The 25,179-nt window shown below is 41.5% G+C and overlaps 1 protein-coding gene across 3 annotated transcripts in view; it reads left to right on the top strand.

Moving 5' to 3' along the window:
- Positions 1–25,179, top strand: part of LOC311257018 (storkhead-box protein 2-like) — a 142,413-nt gene that overhangs the window by 109,641 nt on the left and 7,593 nt on the right. For all 3 annotated transcript variants that reach the window (XM_084352459.1, XM_084352458.1, XM_084352460.1), the window contains 2 exons: positions 87–239; positions 22,868–25,179. The exon at positions 22,868–25,179 is cut by the window's right edge and continues 86 nt beyond it. In XM_084352459.1, the coding sequence (XP_084208585.1) occupies positions 87–239; positions 22,868–25,179 (2,465 nt within the window). The remainder of the gene's footprint in view (positions 1–86; positions 240–22,867) is intronic.

Here is a 25,179-nt window from a genome sequence, read left to right as displayed (position 1 = left end):
AGGAACAACAACTTTTGGGGCTGTGCACCCTAATTCAGATTTTCATCTGGTATCACTCAAGGTGACTAATTTCTGTCTTTTCACAGGTGATGTGTCACCCATCAGTATGTCCCCCATCAGCCAATCGCAGTTCATCCCTTTGGGAGAGGTATTGCTTTTGGCTATCTCTGCTATGAACTCCGCCCATAAGCCTGTCACTCAGGAGGCCCTAACAGAACACCTGCAGTCATGTTTTCCAGGTAAAACCAGCTCACACACCAATATCAGTCAATAGTCAACACCTCCCATCAGCCTCTGTCTAGTACTACACAGTAGGTTCATGTCAACTCTCTTTTGATAAATATTGTAATTGATTTAAATGTAATTATAGTGTTGTATTAAAGGGCGAAAATGGCCATTTCATATAAAATTTCATTCAATGAAGTGCTGTACATTCCTGTTTCTTACAGTATCTCTTCGGTTGAATTGCATTTTTATTTTGTGAGACTGTACCTGACTGCTTTAAATGCCCACGTGGACCACCCACAACTTTTAATTACTGCTGCCATATTACATATGCCAAAAATGCAACACTTGTGATGGAAATGTCCCCACAACAACTGCAAAACTCTTCAAGGCTATGTGTGCTTACCATTTTACTCAGGACTTTCTCAACAAGGGCTAGCAAAGTAAAAAGCAGGTTGCACTTAAAAACTAGTAGGAAATCATCAACAGTCCACAGATTTGTAAAATTTTCTGATTTTTAGGGGCATCATGAATGTGATTCTAAATGGAAACTCAATCGAAATGAGCTCATAGTTTTGATCATGAAAGGGGAGAAAAAATAAAAAACTTCACAGACGACACAGTGTAGCTTACCTGCAGCTGCACCGTTCACCTCAAACTGCATGGCCACTGCCAGAGTCATAGATGTAAGCGAAACATAACTGGAAAATCCCCCTGTATACTTTTGTGATTAGGGCTGAGCAAGTACTCAGTACAGATAGTGTACTTCTTACGAGTGTGAATCTGTAGAATATGTCACAGACGTTAAGAGAACACACACAACAGGTGAAGAACAGTATTTTTTCCTGTGCACACTTTCTTTCTCTTCCTCTCTTTCCCCCCCTCCCGCTTTCTCGCTCTTTCAGCAATGGTAAAGGAAAATCACGTAATCATATTTATTGATAATTATCAAAGGCAAACTCCATGTAAACGGATAGGGCGGGCAGGAGCCGAGCTGCAGCAACAACGCTGCCTATATGGACAAACACAGGAGTGAGCAGCAGCAGCTCAGAAACACAGCTGCCACCCACTGCACAAGCACCCAGTGTGGCCAGCCTGTTAGAGATGCAAGCATCCATCGTGTAAGAGGCCATTCTACGATTATGTGAATTATCAATGTGAAGTAGCAAGCTTGCTGCAGACCCCCAGAGCATTATCTTAATAGAGATGCAATCATACATCATGTAAGGTCATACTATCTAAATCAGTGCAGTCAATACTCAATGAGCTGAGATTATCTCATTTATTCCAGGGCAAGTGTAGTGTTTGCAGGCAACAGGAAACAATAGGTTTGGGCTCAGCAACAGGGGGAAAGGCATCTGGGAGATCCTGCTCCAAAGATTTACATATGCTCAATACGCAACTGTCTAAAGGCAAAAGGCTGATGAACACTGGGCTTCCTGAGTAAAACATCCTACTTTGGTGTTAGTTTAATTACTATTGTAATGCGTAAAGGCTAAAGCGACCCAGGTCTAGACTGTCTTCACAATATACCAAAGTTTTACTCACAGAGATCTGTTAATCAGCTGCCTGTTAATCAATGGAGAATGCTTTGAGCTCTTCGTCATGTAGAAGGGAAGACACAACACCATACAATGAAAATAAAACAGCTAACTTATTTTCTTCTACACATAACTTAGAAAAATGTACAAAAAGAACAATTACTACCAACTCAATAACTAGCGAAAAGGCAACCAGATGAACTCATTGACAAAAGATGCACAAGGCCAAATATCTTTGCAGGATTCAGACGATATCATCATATGTGTATTATTAACACAATATCAATATTTCATTTTTTCCACACAGTTATTGTGACTATCACAATATTACGACACCCCAAGTTGGGGTTAATTCAATTCCACTGCAGTGGACATTATGCATCAACGGTAAAAAAACAAACAAACAATACTCTTCAATGAAATAAGAGGTGTAGAAAATACTTCAAACCAAATTTTAATATTATTTTTCTTGTACAGTCCACTCCAGTAAACATTTTGCACCAAAGGGTATATTGTGCCTATATTTATCTAAAATCTGAAGACTTTTTAATATGGCTGTTTAATTAAGCTATTCAAGTGTAAATTATATCATCATTTTTAAATAGAACATGCAATGCAAGGTGGAATCTAGATAGGCAGAATATAGCCTTTGGCTGTATATTTGGATGTATAAAATAGCATACGTTTATTGTCATTGCACAGTGTACAATGAAATTTCAGTGCAACTCCTCAGTGTTCATGGGAATAAAAAACCAGTACACAGCAAATTGACAGATGACTGAACACACAAACTATAAAATCAAGTATGTAGGTAAAAAGCATCAAGAATAAAAACAAGTGTAAGAACAGTTTTAAATAATATATGAATAATAATAAAAAATACTGTATATATAATAAATATGTATTGCATTAGTCTAGGTGAGAATAAGACTTAGCAGCATATTATTGCACTTTAACCAGATATATTGCACAGGATATATAATAAAAATAAAATATAAAATATTGCACAGGAGAATGTTGTTCATAGTCAGTTTTTTGTTCTAAAGTCTGTAGGTGCGGGACTTAATAGACCTTTAGCGCCTTCCAGAGGGCAGCAGAGGGAAGAGGCGGTTTACTGGGTCAAATTATTTTGTATTTTCAATCACAGAAAAAATTAACAAGAACATTTTTATCTTATTATTTTAAGTGTTTCTAACACCTTAGTTGGTTGAAAAGTCTGTATTTACTTGTCTACTTCTGAGAATATGTAGTGGCCCTGAAGCGCAAATCATAATGGCAAAAAAGAAACCACAAATCACATAGCCCAACCGCAAATTGGAAAACACAACAACATATCACAAAACACAACCGCAAATAGGGAAACACGACAGAAAACAGGGAGACAAAACTGCAAATAGAGGAACACAACCGCAAAGAGGAAAACACAATTTAAATAGAAAAACACAACAGGATTGTTGATGATTGGACAGATGCACTGTCCATCTTTTTAACCGGAAGGAAAGACGTTGCATATGGGCTTATAATAGATCCGACTGCATTTGTAATGTAGCAAAGCGTATATTTAAAGACCAATATATGAAGGTTAAATTTAGAAATATGTTTCAAATGTTGAAAGACTCTCTTAAGGGATTTATACATTATTTTAAAGTGAGAAGTTTGTAATTGACAGGCCTACCTATTTTCAAAATGGGCCAATTCAAAGCTAACTCAATAAGTATTTTAGAAGCAGCCAATTCTTTTAAATTTTATGCAGTGTTGGAATGTTCACGGGGAGTCACATGGGACGTAGTCCGGTATGGTTGTGTAGCTGAGAGCTCCGCAGAGTTTGGCACAATATACACCTCTAAAAGTTATAAAGAGCGTTAAGAAATACCCAAATGCAAGTCTAATCTTGCCAGACACAAGACAGACTGCGCGTGGGGAAAAAAAGGACAAAAAGGAGATGGCTACGACAGAGAAGGCCCAGTTTGACACAGCTACTGAGCTAGCTAGCATCAGGACCATGCTGCAGTGTATTGCAATTGATATTGGTGGAGTGAAAAGGAGCTTGAACTCCTTGCAGACCATGTTTCAGCACGTTTCAGGAAGAATTACTGAGGCTGAAACCCACACCTCCACTTTTATAAATAGATGCCACACAAAGGAGAAAACGGTAAACCAATTTGGGAAAACCGCGGAACAACTTCAGGAAAGGATTAACTATTTGAAAGATAAGCCTCAATTCTTTTAAATGTTTATAATACCTTAATCAAATGAACAGTTTACTCAAAAAATAAACCATACCTAACTGAGTTACTCATGAATGACAGTGGCCCTCAGCCCTTTTATTGCATCCTCTATACAAATCAAGATTAACCAGGTTTATTATGGTATGATAAACAGAAATCTTTTATGTTTTGGGTCAAATTGGCCCCACCTCTATATCCTACAAACAAACTGTTGTTTAATGTGTTACCCAAGTTTAAACTTCGAACCAGCAGCAAGAAACACAGAGTTCAGGATTAGACTATTTTTATTGGCTAAGTACTGTACAGTATATATTTGAACCTGTTGATGAAGGTTCTCAGTCATCCAGGTCATGATTATTCTAAGTGCTGCATCGTAGGCAACTGGATTTGTTTCAGTTTCTTGAAGACATTTCACCTCTCATCCAAGAGGCTTCTTCGGTTCTAACTAACTAGAGGGGAGTTGCAGCCTCTTAAACTCTGTGTGGGTGTGTCCTTACAGAGACGTTGAGGACACGTGTGAGCTCTGAGTTTCAGAGTCGTTAGGACCACTTATCCCTTCACAAAGGGTATGACCAAAACGACGGAAAATAAGCCACAAAAAAGTCAGTAAAGTGTCATGTTCTCTGTGTTGTTCTCCATTGTGCTGCAACTGCACTACGATGTGATGACATATGTACAAGAGGTAACCATGCTCAGACCCGATTGCGGCCAGAGCAATGTGAGTGCAGGGCAGCAGCAGACTGGGGAGGAGGAACAATCGTGCTCCGGCATGGAACGGAGCAACTGGGCCAAGTTTGAGTGCGCCCTTAGAAACAACGGCCTGGCCTCTCCCTACCAAAACAGGGCTCTTGTGTTATAAATTCAGTCAAACTGATATGCACCCAATTCCTGATGTAACTCAGTACTCTTTACTTACCCAAAATACCAAATAAAACAAGAAGACCTCCTGTTCCGATACAAATTCACCAAAACCTAATTGGTATTGCCAATATTCATCAATCACCCTTTTTAACTATGTTTGCCCCAACTAAAAACTGAGTTTTGCAGGATTCATATGACTGACACTCTTCACTATCTTTATTTTACCATTTGTCTAATTTAATTTAATTGCCTTTAGTTTCCTATACATCCCTATTTAATTGATATTTATTTTATGCATCAATTTGACCCCCATAGACTTAACTAACTCTGTAATCCAAAAACAAGCACCTAATCCATTTAAAGAAAAGATTTCTACCAATAACACTACCAGAAAAACCACACCAGCCCTTCCTCTTTACCCACCACTCTACTTTCACTGTCCGGCAGTTGTATGCCTTACGAAGGCATATAAATGCCAGGTGGTAGTTCTAGTTAATTATTGTAAGAAAAAAATGTTTTAAAAAATTGTTATGTGGCACCCTTTAAGTTTCTAAGAAAACCTTGGGACAATTTCCAGCTGTTTTTTAGGACAACAAAAAATTTATATTTTTGAGAAGTCAGGACATCTCCTTTTTTATTTCTACTTAAACACAATTTTAATTAATAATGTGATGTGTGTGTCAGAGAGAGTGTGTATGCATACACTCAAACACCTCGGCTATCTAACAGTTCAACATATATACACAATATTTGAAAGTGCAATATGTACAATGGCAGCCTGACCTATCGACAAAAGCGGCAGTGTTTTGCCTCCCTGCAAATGAGACTCAGCAATCAACTACCTTTCTATAAAATCCCTGCACCTTTAATACCTATATATAAAGCTTGAATTTGTATGCTAATATGACATAACAGTTTGTTATAATGAGAAAAAAGTCTTGGGCCAGCCATATGAACAATAATAAAACAATAGCATACTTTTCTATGTATATTCAGCAAATATAATAAGACAAAGAAAAGGAGTATGCATGTGTGTGTGTATGAAGTGGGTGTTTTAGATTTTTCTCCGGTTTTATTATCTAATTGAATTGATAGTGTGAATTTGTGTGACACATACATTTAGACTTCAAATCAAATCAAATCAAATTTTATTTGTATAGCCCAAATTCACAAATCACAGTTTGCCTCAGAGGGCTTTACAATCTGTACAGAGACGACACCCTCTGTCCTTCGACCCTCGATTCGAGTGAGGAAAAACTTGCCCCCAAAAAAAGCCCTTTTAACAGGGAAAAAAAAATGCGGAAGAAACCTCAGGAAGAGCCACAGAGGAGGGATCCCTCTCCCAGGACGGACAGACGTGCAATAGATGTCGCATGTACAGAGCAGATCAACGAGATCACAATGTATACAATTATAATGGATGGTTGACAGGAATGAAAGTACATAAAGAGGTATTACAGCAATAATAATGAAATGCACATGGAAATGTGATTACTAGTGATAACAGTAGTAGTGATTAACGGTAAGGATAGTATGTAGTAATGCATTACAATAATAGTAGTGGAACGTATGTAACAGAGATATGACTAATATTAGCGACAGTAGTGGTGGGTGTCAGGCAGGGCCATGGCAGTAGGCGCATCCACGATCCATGACCCGGGCGCGGCCAGGATCCATGGGAGCCTGTAGGACTAGAAAGCACAAGAACTCCGGGGAAGAAGTGAAGTCAGTGACATGCAGAGATGGGGCATGTATACAGGCATAATGTATACAGATGGAGAGGAGAGGAGGAGAGAGAAGCTCAGTGTGTCATTTGTCCCCCGGACTGGGCCTATAGCAGCATAACTAAGAGCTGGTCCAAGACAGGCCTGGGCCAGCCCTAACTATAAGCTCTATCGAAAAGGAAGGTCTTAAGTCTACTCTTAAAGGTAGAGAGGGTGTCCGCCTCCCGGACCAAAACAGGAAGATGGTTCCACAGAAGAGGAGCTTGATAACTGAAGGCTCTGGCTCCCATTCTGCTTTTGGAGACTTTAGGAACTACAAGTAATCCTGCGTTCTGGGAGCGTAATGCTCTAGTTGGGTAATAGGGTAGTATGAGCTCCTGGAGATATGATGGTGCCTGACCATTAACAGCTTTGTAAGTGAGGAGAAGGATTTTAAACTCTATTCTTGATTTTACGGGGAGCCAGTGCAGAGACGCCAATACAGGAGTAATATGATCTCTTTTCTTAGTTCCTGTCAGTACACGTGCTGCAGCATTCTGGACCAGCTGGAGACTCTTTAGAGACTTGTTAGGGCAGCCTGATAATAGAGAATTACAGTAGTCCAGCCTGGAAGTAACAAATGCATGGACTAGCTTTTCTGCGTCTTTTTGGGATAGGATGGGCCTGATTTTTGCAATGTTACATAGATGAAAAAATGCAGACCTTGAAATTTGTTTTATGTGGGAGTTGAAGGACATATCTTGATCAAAGATAACTCCCAGATTCCTGACGGTGGTGCTGGAGGCCAAGTTAATGGCATCCAAACTAGCTATATCATTAGATAATGCATCTCTAAGGTGTTTAGGACCAAGTACTATAACTTCGGTTTTATCTGAATTTAACAGCAGAAAATTGCAGGTCTCTGTGCTATGATGTGCTCTAAAACCTGATTGAAAATCCTCATATAAACTATTGTTATGAAGAAAGTCACATAGCTGGTTGGCGACTGCTTTCTCAAGGATCTTGGAGAGGAAAGGGAGGTTGGATATAGGTCTATAGTTGGCTAAAGCTTCTGGATCAAGATAAGGCTTTTTAAGAAGCGGTCTAATTACAGCTAGTTTAAATGACTGTGGTACGTATCCTGTTAATAGAGACAGGTTGATCATTTCTAGTAGAGATGAGCTAATTAAAGGTAAAGTTTCTTTCAGCAACCTAGTTGGGATGGGGTCTAAGAGACAAGTTGTTGGTCTAGATGAAGAAATCATCAAAGTTAGTTGGTGGAGGTCAATGGGAGAGAAGCAGTCTAAATATAAGTCAGAATTTGCAACTGTTTCTGAGGTTCCTGTGTTTAAAGATACAATAGTGCCATTTGAGGGCAAGCGATGATGGATTTTGTCTCTAATAGTTAAAATTTTATCATTAAAGAAGCTCATGAAGTCATTACTACTGAGCGTTGTAGGAATACATGGTTCAGTAGAGCTGTGACTTTCTGTCAGCCTGGCTACAGTGCTGAAAAGTAACCTGGTGTTATTTTTATTTTCCTCTATTAATGACGAGTAATGGTTTGCTCTGGCATTGCGGAGGGCCTTCCTATATATTTTAAGGCTATCTTTCCAGGCTAAGCGAGATTCTTCCAAATTGGTAGAACGCCATGTCCTTTCAAATTTCCGTGATGTTTGCTTCAATTTGCGGGTATCCGAGTTATACCAAGGTGCTAACCTCCTGTGTTTTATAGGTTTCTTTTTCAGAGGGGCAATGAGGAACTGAGGTTAGCGGAAGAGTCCTCTATTATATTAAGACACGGCATTGAATTTAGTGCCAGCGGTATAATTTCCTTAAATTTAGCTACAGCACTATCAGATAGACATCTAGTGAAGGAGTTTTTGCCTAATGGTGTGTAGTCCAGTAATTGAACTTCAAAAGTTATTAAGTGATGGTCTGATAAAAGAGGATTCTGTGGAGAAACTGTTAGATTGTCAATCTCGATACCATAAGCTAGAACAAGGTCAAGGGTGTGGGCAAAACAGTGAGTTGGTTTATGTACACACTGAGAGAAGCCAATAGAGTCTAATAATGAGATAAATGCAGTACTAAGGCTATCATTAACGACATCCACATCAATATTAAAATCACCTACAATAATTGCTTTATCTGATTTGAGGACTAGACTTGATAAAAACTCAGAGAATTCAGATAAAAATTCTGAGTAAGGACCAGGTGCTCGATACACTACAACAAATAGAACTGGCTGTAAAGTTTTCCACGTTGGATGTGAAAGACTAAGAACAAGGCTTTCAAATGAGTTATAATTTAATTTAGGTTTAGGATTGATTGACAGACTTAAGTCATAAATAGCTGCAACACCACCTCCTCGGCCGGAGCCTCGAGGAATGTGAGTATTAATATGACTAGGGGGAGTGGACTCATTCAGGCTGACATATTCTTCAGGATGCAGCCAGGTTTCAGTAAGACAGAATAAATCAATATTACAATCTGAAATTAAGTCATTTACTAATACAGCTTTCGATGACAGGGATCTGATGTTTAGGAGTCCACATTTAATTCTCTTGTCTTGTTTTGAAATTGCAGAGTTGCTGTTAATTTTTATTAGATTTTCATGCACAACTCCTCTTCTGCTGACTTTTGATTTAATTAATTTAGGTGGTCGGGGGGCAGACACAGTCTCAATAAAGTTTTGGGTGTGCAACTGATCTAATGGAAGCTCAGAGAAGCGTGTAAGACTGCAGCTCTGCCTCCTGGTCTCAACTCTGGGTTGTCAGGCTGGTTGTTGGCTAATGAAATGGGTTAAATTTCTAGAGATGAGAGCCGCTCCGTCCAAAGTGGGATGGATGCCGTCTCTCCTAATGAGACCAGGTTTTCCCCAGAAAGTCTGCCAATTATCAACAAAGCCCACATCGTTTGCTGGACACCACCTTGACAGCCAGCGGTTGAATGATGACATGCGGCTGAACATGTCATCACTGGTTAGGTTTGGCAGGGGCCCAGAGAAAACTACGGAGTCCGACATTGTTTTGGCATAGTTACACACCGACTCAACATTAATCTTACTGACTTCCGACTGGCGTAGCCGGGAGTCATTACCGCCGACATGTATTACGATCTTACTATATTTACGTTTAGCTTTAGCCAGCAGTTTCAAATTTGATTCGATGTCGCCCGCTCTGGCCCCTGGGATGCATTTCACTATGGTCGCTGGTGCCTCTAACTTCACGTTTCGTACTATGGAGCTGCCAATAACCAGAGTTGGTTTCTCAGCGGGTGTGTCGCTGAGTGGAGAAAATCTGTTAGAAACGTGAAGCAGCAGATGGTGTTCCGTGGGCTTTGGCTTGGTACTATGCTTCTTTCAACCAGTCACCCAACCGCCCTGCTTTCCCGGCTGCTCGGGAGTTGCAGAGGGACAGCTAGCTGAAGCTACGGTTGCTTGGTCCGCACTAACTAAGGGGGCCTGGCTAACTGCAGCAGTTACAGTCGGAGTTTCCATGCTGCGGAGCCGAGCCTCCAACTCACTGAGCCTCGCCTCCAACACTGCAAATAAACTACACTTAGTACATGTACCAGTATCACTAAGGGAGGCAGAGGTGTAACTAAACATCTGGCACACCGAGCAAGAGAAAAGAGGAGAGCGAGAGGGAGAGGGAGAAGCCATCGCTAGCTGATAGCGGCTAAGCTAGGGTGCGATAGATTAGCTAGCAGAGCTAAGAGAGCTACAAACAGCAGTAAGTTTAGCGACTAAGCTATAAACACAGAGTACTGTTGAATGCTTTGGTGGACTAGTACGTGCTTAATTGTAAGCGGGAATTCGGCCACTGCAGTAAGGAATATAACAATAATCTGCTTGGACGAGCCGGAGCACCACAGGTACGCTATCACTATCAGTAACACAACAACAGGAAGTGACGCAATGACGCAACACGCTTACCGTAGTACATAGCAGGAAGCCATTGAAGATGTTGCGAGTTGCGAGTATATTCTTATGAAAAGCACTCCACTGAGTGATGATATTTTACAAACTGAAGGTGAGGTTAGCCTATGGGACAATATCTAACCGGAACAAGCAGCATGAGTCATGAGCCCTTTTCACACAGAGAGTCTGCATTATCAGTGCAGCGAAGGCTCACCATTTCTCCGCCTTTGTTCACACTGAACCAAGCAGCTCCGGCGCAAAGCTCCCTGTGATTTTTTTCAAGTACGACAACACAATAGTGGAAGGAGACAAACACATGATAAGTTAACATTTTTTGCCGGGACAGACGGGCAGAAATGTGACAAAGAGTTGGTAGGACAGACAGGATGACAGACACTTTTCCATGTGTGACTGTGTATTTTCTTTCCTCATATAAGTTGCCAAAGAGACTACCAGATAACACATCACTGTTCTTTGGTCCTGTTAAGTTGCCTTGCAGGTCATTTCTCTTTTTATTTGATGAGTGAAGGATCTGTTTAGTTGTCAGACTGTGAACACCATCAGACCGACACACCCCTGATCCGCGCCTCCGGCTTTTCCATTCACACAGACGCTGGCTCGCCTCTGCTGCGGCTCTGAAACTACCTCCAGAGGCGCATCAGCGCCGCAGCAAGACTGTCCACCCTCTCCACATCTGAAACTTTCACACAGACGACAATGCAGAGAATCGGAGCATGATTCCCACACTGACAGGGCAGTGTGAATGGGGCAATGAACTGTACAAGCCAAGTTCTCCAAGTTACTTTACAAACCAAGGAGGGAGTGCGCAAATGGAAAAAGAAGTGAGAAGAGAGGAGAGTTCCACTGTTATTATCCCTGTGGCTGCCTGTGATAGTGTGTCTGTGGCGCAGCAGAACTGCAGTGTGTTGGGGGAGGAGACAGAGCTTTATGAGAAGTTTCCCCTGAATGATGCAGACACAGCTGATGATTTTCCTTCATCGTGAGTACAGATACTGACATATTTCACTTGGATGAAACTCCTGCGGCTCGTAAAAAGTGCATTATTTGTACTGAATACTCGTCTCCTCCAGTTCTCGCTGAAGAATAGAACTTCCACGTTGACTGTGTCTCCCCAATCACCCAGACTCCTTTAACCTTCTGCTTCCCCATGATATCACGTGTAAGACCAGATTCACTCTGCAGAGCCATGGGTGTTTGCTTTTAGTTTTGTAAATTGTAAATGGACTTGCAATTCTTATACAGCTTTTTCAGTCCACAGACCACTCAAAGCGCTTTACAATACTTATAGGTCTTATTCACCTATTCACACACACATTCATACACTGATGGCAGAGGCTGCCACGCAAGGTGCCAACTGCTTGTCAGGAGCAATTTGGGGTTCAGTATCTTGCTCAAGGATACTTCAACATGCAGCAGGGAAAGCGGGAATTTGGAACCAGCAACCTTCCAATTACTAGACGACCCACTCTACCTCCTGGCAGCTACAGTCTCCCCAAAGGGTGTGAGGGTAATAACTCCCGAGCGAGCGTCAGGTTTGTGTGACATGGTTTCAATTGTCCCTGAAACATTTATCCTCCTAAATAGTCTTCAGTTTTCAGTAGATACCATAATCATATTCTGGGATATTAAATGATAATTTCACAAGGGAGATGCATGTAGTGAGTTCGCTACAATTTACAAGCTTGTTTAGCTCTTGGTGTGCGAAATAAACAAAATAAACACTTAAATCAAATGTTCGTACACATAATGTCTTTACTAAACAAAAAATTCAACCGTACACCTTCTAAATGTTAAAGTTCTCTTTTGTTGAACTAAGACAAGCTGCATTTCCTTGTTAACTCATCATAAAAGACACTTCACCTGCTGTATCTTCTCATCGGAGTATCACCTTAATACTGTATCCCATGTTGACAAACTGAACTTTGTCGGTATCAGAGGCTGTGTCCAGTCCCAGTCTGGTGTCCAGGCCTGTTCAGTTGGATGTTGCTGGGCACAGTTGAACTGAGCAGAGCTGATCCCCATTGCCTGCAGTGACTTCCCCTGTGATCTGATGCTGTGGTCCAGGCAGACTTCAGTAGGCTCATAGAGGCCCTAGCTCCACAGCTAACTGCACTAATTAGCTAAAAGCAGCCAGCTACAGCCAAAGATAGTTAGCAGACCACATCAGTTGACACTAATTAGGCTGCTGCCATGCTCAGTATGACCATCTGCCTACAATAGAACATTGACATTACTACTTTATGCAAATATGGTTTCAAATAAAGCCATTTGATCAGCTGTTGAAAACAATATCCACATCTTCATACACAGAGAACTAACAGTATTCTAACAAATTAATGGAAAGATGGGTATGTAATTTAATACATACATTTTGAGAAGACAGGACATGCTTTACTGTGTAGATACTGTATAGTTGGATCCTGCTTTTGTGAAAGTATGAATGCAAATTGATCAAATCTAATTGAAGGAATACATTTTTTTTTAAAAAGCGATCAAGCCTAAACGTGGCCAATTTGGAGCCATTGGCAGAGACATATGGAAACAATAAACTTGTTTGATTTCTGTTTCTAGCATCTCTGATATTTACCCAACAGCAATATCTCATACTAGTCGCTTTGGGTAAACACAAGCTGTTAAGCGGTCACTTAAGCTGTGGCCCTAAAGGTAAATTGGGTCTCCAACCTAACTCTAGTGAAAATGTAAGATAAGATCTGAAACCAATATGCAGTTGCAAGAAAAAGTATGTGAACCCTTTGGAATTACCTGTATTTCTGCATAAATTGGTCATAAAATGTGTTCTGATCTTCATCTAAGTCACAACAATAGACAAACACAGTCTGCTTAAACTAATACCACACAAACAATTATATGTTTTCATGTTTTTATTGAACACAACATGTAAACATTCATAGTGCAGGGTGGAAAAAGTATGTACACCCTTGGATTTAATAACTGGTTGACCCTCCTTTGGCAGCAATAACCTCAACCAAACGTTTCCTGTAATTGCAGATCAGACCTGCACAACGGACAGGAGGAATTTTGGACCATTCCTCTTTACAAAATTGTTTCAGTTCAGCAATATTTTTTCGGATGTCTGGTGTGAATTGCTCTCTTGAGGTCATGTCACAGCATCTCAATCGGGTTGAGGTCAGGACTCTGACTGGGCCCCTCCAGTGTATTTTCTTCTGTTAAAGCCATTCTGTTGTTGATTTACTTCTGTACTTTGGGTCCTTGCCTTGTTGCATCACCCATCTTCTGTTGAGCTTCAATTGGTGGACAGATAGACAGGAAGTTTTCCTGCAAATGTCTTGATAAACTTGGGAATTAATTTTTCCGTCGATGATAGCAATCTGTCCAGGCCCTGAGGCAGCAAAGCAGCCCTGAACCATGATGCTCCCTCCACCATACTTCACAGTTGGGATGAGGTTTTGATGTTGGTGTGCTGTGCCTTTTTTTCTCCACACATAGTGTGTTCCAAAAAACTCAACTTTGGTTTCATTTGTCCACAGGATGTTTTGCCAGTAGTGCTGTGGAACATCCAGGTGCTCTTTTGCAAACTTCAAACGTGCAGCATTGGTTTTTTTGGACAGCAGTGGCTTCCTCCATGGTGTCCTCCCATGAACTCCATTCTTGTTTAGTGTTTTACGTATCGTAGATTTGTCAACAGAGATGTTAGCATGTGCCAGAGAGTTGTGTAAGTCTTTAACTGACACTCTAGGATTCTTCTTCACCTCATTGAGCATTCTGCGCTGCGCTCTTGCAGTCATCTTTACAGGACGGCCACTTCTAGGGAGAGCAGCAACAGTGCTGAACTTTCTCTATTTATAGACAATGTGTCTTACCATGGACTGATGAACATCAAGGATTTTAGAGATACTTTTGTAACTCTTTCCAGCTTTATGCAATCATAGGTCTTCTGAGAGCTGTTTTGTGCGAGGCATGGTTCACATCAGGCAATGCTTCTTTAGAATAGCAAACTCAAAACTGGTGTGTGTTTTTTATAGGGCAGGGCAGCTTTAACCAACACCTCCAATCTTGTCTCATTGAATGTACTACAGGTTGGCTTGCTCCTGACTCCAATTAGCTCTTGGAGAAGTCATTAGCCTAGGGGTTCACATACTTTTTCCACCCTGCACTGTGAATGTTTACATGTTGTGTTCAATAAAAACATGAAAACATACAGTATAATTGTTTTCTGTGATATTAGTTTAAGCAGACTGTGTTTGTCTATTGTTGTGACTTAGATGAAGATCAGAACACATTTTATGACCAATTTATGCAGAAATACAGGCAATTCCAAAGGGTTCACATACTTTTTCTTGCAACTGTATCTGTTGCCCAATATTGGCCCATCACACATTTAAAAGGTATGGTATGTATGTTGTGATTATAATGCAGAAAAAGATGTTTAGGGTAATTTATGATTATTAAATTTATAGTAAGTTTACTGTTTAAGTGCACTAGTGTCATCTTAGACAATGAAGTTTATTGTTTGACTATAAAAATATCCTGCATCCGTTACATATCTTTGTCACAAGTGTATTATTCTCAACCATATTTGAGGGATCATTGCAGAAAAATTGTATATTGACCAATATATCAATATTGGAATTCTTTCACCTCCAAATATGGTATGGACATCACCCCCGAAAAACAAGTACGTGTTGGGCTCAATATGTAATGTAGTGCTGATGCAGGAAGTTATTGTGTACAACATAATTTATTACAACTTGGATCTTATTTCCAGGGGATTGGTGATTAGTTCGATGAGTAAAAATAACATTATTCTCACCAAGTAAATTACCAAGATCAGGGAACATGGTGACATCACCAATAAGATGCATGAGAGCAAGCATTGTCAGACAGGCTAGAAACGAATGGACAAGTTTAGTCAAAAAAGGAGAGCTGTAAAATTATTCTACAAAATATAATTTATAAACAGCCTCCACAGTTTGACTTCACTCATGATTCCACTTTGACCCACTGTACTTGAGGTGAGAGATTATTAGCAACATTTCTAATGTTGTCTGTGGCGTGTAGCAAAGTTGTGAGGACCAAATGCAAGACACTCAGAAGGCAGGCAGGGTTAGGAACAAAAAGCAAGCTTTTGATAACAAGCTGAAAATCTAAAAACCATACAACAATAGAATAAAAAATCCAAGAAGTGCAAAATAACAAAATACAAAGAAAGAAACACAAAAGCTCATAAAAAGTAAAAAAGTACAAACCTGGAAAAACATGAGGAATAAATGCCAGAAACAAACAAAGCCACATTCACACTGCCCTTTCAAGGTGGGAATCATGCGCCGATACGATTTTGTTCCACCTCTGATCCGCCACCGGAGGTAGTAACAGAGGCAAGATGGCGTCTGTGTGAATAGAAAAGCCGGCAGAGCGGGACAGGGGTGTGTTGGTCAGGTGGTGTTCAGCCTGACAACTAAACTTCACTCATCAAATAAAACACATCAACCCACAAAGCAAGATTACAGAACCAAACATCAGTAATGTGGTAGCAGGTCGTGTCTTCAGCTTCTTATGAGGGGAAAAAAAAACTGCATCCATACGTGGAAAAGTGTCTGTCATCCTGTCTGTTCTACAGTCAGTAGGACAGACACTTTGTCACATTTCTGCCCGAAAAACAGCGTCTGTCCCTTGTAGAGCGAGCCAGGCAGCTCCCGCAGTTGAATGGCGGTGATTATTGTAACAGTCAGAGTTATTGAATGTAGCACCACTAGGTGGTGCCTCCTTTTGTTTAGTGGGGAATGTAACCTGTGCCAAGAAGAAGAGCAGGTGCACTTCCGCTCCACCACAAGTAAAGATACCGTCCGCAGAGTGAAGAATCCCCTTTATGTTATTTTATTTTATTTTGTAGTGTTTGGTGTAGGATCCTCAGCCTGTGTTCGTCCATGCATGTATGCATAACCTATATAGTGCCGTAGAGACCTGGCATGGTATGGTCAGTACATTGTAATAAAAGTGCTGTGCGGAAAACCCCACATGTTGCCTGCCGTATCTTTGAGCTAACCAGAGCTACCAGCACTAAAGCCGACCATAACCTTCCCCTTCACCAGCCAACGTTACATTATGTGACGAGATTTAGAGCAAAAAACTCTAACTCACCATGTCTTTGTCACCTTCCACTTTTGTGTTGTTGCAGATACTGTCTCTGGCAACTCTCTCTCGACTGTCAGCCCTCCTGACCGAGATTTCAGTGAACTTTCCCCCAGAAAACAGCATTCCTCCTTTTGAGTGAAAGCCAGACAGAATCCCCTGTTTACTGATGGCGAGTATGTAATTATGTAATTTAGAGCCAAAAAGGTAACTTTGTCACTTTCCACATTCATGGTGGGTCAGGATCTCAATCACACTTAAAGGATAACTACCGTTTTTTACAACCTGGACCTTTTTTCTAGCAAAATATATGGTCATTTACTCACCCAGATAACTTTGGTGTCATTCGGCGTCGTTCGGACGAAATTAGATCCAGTATAGCGCCGATATATCCATACAATGCGAGTAACGGGGCATCGACACACAGCCTCTATATAACGCATTATCTGCCACGAAACTAGTTCATTTCACCAATATTTTGTCATGATATGCTAGTGCTATTCCCCTCTGAGTCCGGGCTCGTCCGTTATCAACATCCGGGGTCAAACTAGCAGTAGCAGCTACAGGTAAACAAGCCGGGCTGTCGCGGGTGCGCGCGCAGCTCAGAGACGACATCTTCCAGGTCAGAGGTAGTAGATCAACCTACAGACCCCGGATGTTGACAATAGACGAGCCCTGACTCAGAGGGGAATAGCATTAGCATATCATAACAAAATATTGGTGAAATGAACTAGTTTCGTGGCAGATAATGCGTTATATAGAGGCTGTGTGTTGCAGCCCCGTTACTCGCATTATATGGATATATCGGCGCTACACTGGATCTAATTTCGTCCGAACGACGCCGAATGACACCAAAGTTATCTGGGTGAGTAAATGACCATATATTTTGCTAGAAAAAAGGTCCAGGTTGTAAAAAACGGTAGTTATCCTTTAATAACAGCATCCATATGATTATAAACAGTCGGCAGATACATGTTCAGATTAACAGGGAGAAACATCAATGTCAACGGACACACACTCTGCCTTCTCCAGTCAGCTCATCTGGATCATTCTCACCACCACCAATATGAATTGTATGATTTATGATAGCCTGTAAATAAAGTCAGTGACAGCTCTCACAGAATCGTTACACTCCATATCCTCATTGTGAGTCCTAATCATGATGCAACCCGAGTTCACCGTAACTACACTTCAATGAATAAATAGTGTTCACTTATCAAACTTCCATTTTCAAATGATATTCCAGGCTGAGGGATACCACTGATTGTTGCACAGAATTTGGGCACGTGAAGAAAAAAAACTTCACCAGTAAACTGTTGTCGAAAAGATTGATTTGCCATTTGTAACTCTCAAAGCTAAACTAATCTCCCTGAGAGCTGTCAGGTCTGAAGAATCTCAGACAGCAGAATTTCTGTGGAAAGGAACATTCTTGGACTGTGGTCAGAAGTAAATTAACTTAGTGTTATGCTTGACAACACACACCCACAGTACTATTAACTTTATGTAATATGTAAAATTGTTAATCAGATGATGAAGTTCATTATAAAGGCCTAATCCATGATGTAGGTATGATATTTATCTTGAAGAACTAGAGAAAAAGGTTGCAGAGTCTTTAACTTTATCTTATTTCTGAGATTAGTTAATCAAATTAAGTTATATTTAAAGGCCTGAGAGAAAAAAAACAATGTTTCTAAAGGTGTGATAGCTTCTCTCTGGTATTATAAGAGAAATAAGGACAGTCGACCTGCGACAAAAACAACATGCAGTCAATATCTGTGGCTTCTGAATATGTACACCTCAAAAAAAAAAACAATATTGTTTTTGTTAATGTAAAAACATTTTAGTTAGTAGTAATGTTCCGTACTAGCCAAGAAAAGACGCACTTTGTTGTCATTTGACAACCTTGTTATATTTATCTTTTAATAAAAATCAAAAATTGTATGCCCCGCATATCGTGTTGTTTCCCTGTGATATCAAAATTATTATTATTATTCTATTATTTTTTTAAAATATTTTTCAAGGTAGTGTATTGAATTTTGAAATTCCACTATAGTGAAAACACCATTGTGCAGTGCACACACAGCTTTCAGTACCAGTCTGGACCTGGAACAGATTGTCAGTTACACTAGTCTCATCATTAATATAGAAGTGCTGATATAAAGTAACCAGCTTCATTTTGTACCATATATATGTATTATTATATGTATTACAATGTATGTGAGTGTGCTGATGTTAAGATTAATACCCTGTATCTGGCTACAAAGTCAACATTTTAAAAACTCAGGTGATGACACTTAATTATGCAGCTCCTACGACTACACGTAAGACATTTAAGGTAAAATGGGAAAATGAGATTAAATATTTGGGGATACATCTGACTGGGGACCTCTCAGGGCTCTTCCGGGCAAACTATGAGCCAATAACCTCGAGTATAAAAGCTGATTTACACAGATGGAATCTGGTCCCCTTCTTGAGCCTTAGTTCTAGGATAAGTGCAGTTAAGATGAATATGCTCTCCCGACTACTTTACCTTTTTAGAAACTTGCCCATAGAGGTGAGTGAAAATCAATTCAGGGAATGGGACAAATGGATCTCCAGATTTATTTGGCAGGGCCGTAAACCAAGGATTAAATATGCCACCCTTCAACTCGCCAAGGAAAGTGCAGGGTTGGGTCTCCCTTGTCTAAGGAATTATTATTATGCTGCACAAAGAGCTCCCGCTTTTTACACTGGTGTAATGAAACATATATAACTAGGTGGAAGGAGCAGGAGTCCAATCTGTCAAATCAGTTCCCCATCCAAGCTGTAATAGCGGATAAGGGTCTAATGTGTCATTTGGAAAAGTTGGGGAACACCTGGTTGACCCAAACACTCCAAGTCTGGCAGAAGGTAATTAATACTTGTGAGATACATAGAATGTTGAGAATTTTCAGATGGTGTGCTTATAACTCAGATTTTATTCCCAACAGACACGACCCTAGCTTTAAATCACAGACAATCAACCTTGCGGGACAAGCATGGCTTGGCACGAAACAAATTTCATAGACACCTGCAATTACGATCATATATTGTTCATGAATGTAAATTGACTGACCTTTCAGATGTTGAATCAGAATTTTACCAAATTATGAAAAATGCCATGACCATGACCCCTTCTAACTCCATTTCAAAACTATACACAGCTCTTTCCCATGCCAATACTAATAACACTTTATACATTAAAGGTAAATATATTATATTATATATATAATATATTTCAAGACACCATATCAGGAGAGGTATAAAGGTGCACATACAGTATGCCATGCTGGAGACAATGTGGCTCGACTGTTGCTAACCATTATCATATCTTCTGGGACTGTCCCAAGTTAAATGTTTTCTGGAAGGGTATCCAGGCTTCCTTTAGCACGGTCTTTAACACTCAAATATCTCTGAATTTTGATGTTCTGTACCTGGGTCTTGTCTCTTTATTGGAACGTAGGAGCGAGATAAAGCTGCTGCAATTACTCTTGGTGGCAAGTAAGAAAACAATTACAAGGAGATGGTTAAGCCCGATTCAGCCTACCCTGGATGATTGGATTGAAATTACTCTAGAGATAGTTAGACTTTATTTGATCTCACTGGTAATATTGACAAAACAATACAATAAAATTACTTATTTAATTTCTGACTGGTTATTGATGATTATTTCTATGACAGCAGCAGCGGGCGACCACCCTGGTTCCTGTACATAGTTTCATGTAAACTGTTCTACCTACAATTAAGTTGTATCAGAGTTCTCTCTAAGTGAACATGTAAACCTCATCTGACTCTGTTTATCCCGGGCAAATTGTCAGTTCCGTCCTTAAGAGGATAACGTGTATCCACTGTTGTTACTCTATCACAATTGCTGTGAAATTTAAGTTATTAGAGGAGGGTGGGCAATACAATGGACAAATGTAATTTGACCCACGATCCATGACTATACTTTCTTTGGACTCGTATGCCTGGATGACTGGTGATGCACTTTTTCTGGACTCAAAACAAACAAAACCGGAAGGACATTTGTTTTTATTTTTACTACTGTTGCTATGCTGATGTATTTACATGTCCACTCCAAATAAAGATATAATTTAAAAAAAAAAAAAAAAAAAGATTAATACCCTGTCCTGAACAGAACAGCAGCTTTCAGACACAGCTTGCTTCTTTCTTCATCTCATTACCTCCGTTTTGGCCTTCTGTTTAGCAAGACATAGAGGAAAAAGGATGGAAAACGCTGTGTGCGTGTGTGTGTGTGTGTGTGTGTGTGTGTGTGTGTGTGTGTGCGTGTGTGCGGCTGCATGTGCAGTCTCTCTGTCTGAATGGTGTTGCATCATTCTGCCAAGGCTTAAAGGGAGCTATGATGTAACTGGCAGTAATACCGCCAGACTGACAGATGGAAAGAGAGCATCAGATACTTAGAAGCAAGAAAAGGGGAAAGAGGTTAGTGGAGAGAGTAAAAAGGAAGTGAGAGAAAGAAAATTGAAATGAAGCAGAGAAGATAAATGAGAGATATGAAAAAATAATGGAAGGGGGTGGAACCAGAATGGCTATCTGTACATTTATTAACTGAAGTTAATACACTCATTGTCCTCTGTCTTTCACAGGTTCATAACCTCACTTGGTAATTCCCTTTATAGCTTATTTTTATTTTACTGGTAGTGGACAGTTATCTTTGGTATCTTTGATTTTCTACTTGTTATAAAAAAAAAAATTTAATGACAGTCACTATGATTGCTTCTGCATTTTCCACTTTCTAAAAACCCATGTTCATACATTCATCATCTGCAACTACTGCAACTTCCTGTTCCCATATGTACTAAACTACAACTACAACCTGATCACATTACTACAGTTCTTTTACTTGTTTCTTACAGCATGACATTAAAATAAGTTATTCCTTCCTTTTGTGTTGTTTCATTTAAAAAAATGCATCCACAGACCTTGTGGAAAGGTGCAGAATAAAAGTACCTATTGTCCTTAAAAATGTATTATGAATTAATAATTGACAAAATGACAAAATTATTTTTATCTTTATCTCTGTGTAATCTTTGACATTTGACAAGGCTTGTGATCCAATAGTATGACGGCATTGGTATCACATTTTTCTGTGTTTCGTAAGCGACCTTGAGACTGTCCAGATTGCCAGAGCGTGTAAAAATGTCTTGAGTTCTACAGTATGTGCCAAGCTTACCGTACTGCTCTAATGTTAGCTAGCTGAATGCTAAATAACACCTTTAAGGGCCACATTTGATGGCGGAGTCAAAGGCCTTTCATTTCATGTCCCTGTCATACAACAAATGCATGTATGAAGTTGGTCTGCTTAAATTGTTTACTGTATCACTGCATTTTGGTATATTTTGCTACTTTTTTTACCTTTATGGTCCCTTCTACTGAAGCACGCTTTTCGTATCATAGAGATGCACTCATCAACATCAGAAAAAGAAATGTGGGGTTTGGTTTAAGTACAACACTGTCTGCCAGTGGTATCTCCCAACTGGCCAGTCAGGACCAGCCGGACAAAACCTCACAGAAAGCAATGCAATTGTCCCAGGAAGATGGTGAACAGAAATTGGACTTGAATTTCACAGTTCCAGTCACAGTACCGCTCAAAGTGCTTTACAAGTTAAGCTGACCCAGCTCAGACCTACAACTATTCCTCTGCAAAGCCCTCTTCTCGCTGAAGTCCAGTCGCAGGAAAATATAGTTGATGAGGTGCTATTCACTCAGCAACAGGAAATCAGAGACTGCTGTGTGCATATCTCCACCGAGACGTGGTTAACCCCTAACATCCTGGATGAAGGTGTTGATGAAGGTTCTAAGTCATCCAGGTCATGGTAATTCTAAGTGCTGTATCATAGGCAACTGGACATGTTTCAGTTTTTTGAAGATGTTTCACGTCTCATCCAAGAGGCTTCTTCAGTTCTAACTAACTGTAGGGGAGTTAGCAGGCTTTTAAACTCTGTGTGGGAGTGTCCTTACAGAGTTGTTAAGGACACATGTGAGCTCTGAGTTTCAGAGTCATCAGGGCCACTTGTGGGTCGTTGGCTTAACTGGCCTTCATATGGGTTACTAGTGCTAGGTGAGCCCAGGTGTGAATGGTTGTTAAGATGTCTGGGGAGGGAACTCAGTACTGCATTGTAGGTTAATTAGGTCATAATTAAAAGAGACTCTAATGTGGACCTGTGTGAAATGTCCCCGCTCTAACTACTTCTTATCTCTGATTATACTTAGGTGTTCCCACACCAACGGAGGAGGTTCTGCACCATACACTAAGCATGCTGGTCCGTGAGCGGAAGATATACCCAACATCTGACGGATATTTCATTGTAACCCCTCAGACTTACTTCATCACTCCAAGTCTTATCCGAACCAGCTCTAAGTGGTACCACTTAGAAGAAAGATCTGCTGACCGACACCAACAGCAGCAACATCAGAACCAACAGCAGCATCAGCAGACGCAGTGCATCTCCCCTCTCTCTGGCACCATCACCCCGTCCACTTCTGGAGTTGTGCGAGATCGAACACACCCAAAATCCAGCCAAAACAACAGTGGGGGAGGCGGGGGAGATTCTTTTTATAACAGTCACCGTGGAGAAGATCCCCCTAACCACCATACCACCCTGCAGCGCCGTTCCCCCAAAGACCACCGGGAGGCATACTCATTCCCACACTCTCCACAAACACCTCCTCAGCAAGCAGGAGGCAACACAGAAAAGAGTCGCAGCACCCTCGGGTTCTCTTTCAAGACGGACACACTCACCAAGCACCGAGGAGGGGGTGGTGGAGGAGGAGGAGGAGGAGGAACTGGAGAGGTAGACAAACAAGCAACTGGAGGAGGTAGCACAGGAAGTCGGAAATTTGGTTTGAAACTGTTCCGTCTGAGCTTTAAAAAGGACAAGGCAAAGCAGCTTGCCACCTTCTCTGCACAGTTCCCCCCTGAGGAGTGGCCTCTCCGTGATGAGGATGCACCCAGCCAGCTGCCACGCCATGTAGAGATAGAGATCATCCGCAGAATTAACCCTGACCTCACCATTGAGAATCTCGCCCGGCACACAGCAGTCATGAAGCGTCTTGAAGAAGAGCGTGCCCAGAGGAGTAAAGCATCGTCAGCCAATCAGAGCTCTAGGAGCAGAAGAAGTGGGGGTAGACACAGGAAGCAGTCTCAGACCAAACTCAGCCGCTCACATAGCAAGACGAGGGTGTCCCGTGGTGAGCCAAGCGACGCTTCCCGTCTGGAGCTGGCTGACAGGGACTACAGAGCCTACTCATCATCACTGGCTCGGTCACCGAGAGAACACGCCATGGCCATGGAGCGACAACGGGCCCGGCTACATCTGGCACACAGCAACCCCAACATCCTTGACTCCTCCCACTTGCCTGTGACCCCAGAGTGGGATGTGTCCGGAGAACTTGCCAAGCGGCGCACAGAAATGCCTTTCCCCGAGCCAAGCCATGGCCCATCAGCCCACCACTCCAAAGTCCACCGCTCACACTCCCACACCCAGGAGAGGAAGTCCAGGAATGAACGCAGTGATAAGGCCAAGGAACGTTCCAGATCCATGGACAATTCTAAAGGACCACTTGGAGCTGGGTTGATTGGACCACCTGATTATTATGATGACCGCAGCCGTTACTATACTGATGATGGCACCCTGCGAACCAATCAGAGCTCTTCTCACTTCTCACGAGCCACACCACCCGCAGCTAAGCTGCCTGTGGATTCCCTGGGGTTGGATGATGGCAGGAGCTTAGAAAAGAGTAAGAACAGGGACAGCTTGCCAGCATACTCACCCAAACCCCTATCGACCTCTGGCCCTCCTGATGATTACTACCACTATACTGGATTCTCTGAGGCTGTTCTCACAGTAGCAAACCCTCTCGGAACTCTGGGCAAAAGTAGCCATGATGGATTGAAACTAGGCAACAATGATAGGCAAACAGACAGACTGACACCCCATCCCCTGGAAAACAAGGAGGACTTCTCAAAAGTGGGACCTAAGGGTGGCAGCCTGCCTCCAATACCTCTCTCCACCCCTGACCTCCTCCTTCCTAATGGACGACCTCCCCACAGTGCCTCCTCAGGTCAGGAGAAACGTAAGGAGATATTTAGTAAGGACACGCTTTTCAAACCTCCTCCGAGCCTCCCATTGTCTGGCTACAGCTCTCTGAGGAAACCCTCGGCCCTCGCCTCCAGTACTTTGTCCTTTTCCTGCGATGCACTTGATTCCCAAGAGGCCTTTGATGCTCCAAAACCTCTGGTGGCCACACCACCTGCTCACCAACAGGGGCTTGAACCCATGACCACCGCTGCAGAGGCCTCCTTCGACTACTACAATGTCTCAGACGATGATGAACTTGAGGAGGGGGGGACTAAAGGTCATGGAGAGGATGAGAAGGCTGGAGGAAGCATTGTTGGGATGGGAGGTGGTGGAGCAGGGACCATGCAGTGGCTATTGGAGAGAGAGAAGGAGAGGGATCTACAAAGAAGGTTTGAAAGAACCCTCACCTTCCCTGGTGCTAAAGAGAACCTTCCAGAGCCCAGT

Source organism: Pagrus pagrus, assembly GCF_965226575.1.
Source record: "Pagrus pagrus genome assembly, chromosome: 5".
NCBI classification, from domain to species: domain Eukaryota; kingdom Metazoa; phylum Chordata; class Actinopteri; order Spariformes; family Sparidae; genus Pagrus; species Pagrus pagrus.
The sequence above is the reverse complement of the archived record's forward strand: the minus strand, read 5'-3'. Positions and strand labels throughout refer to the sequence as shown.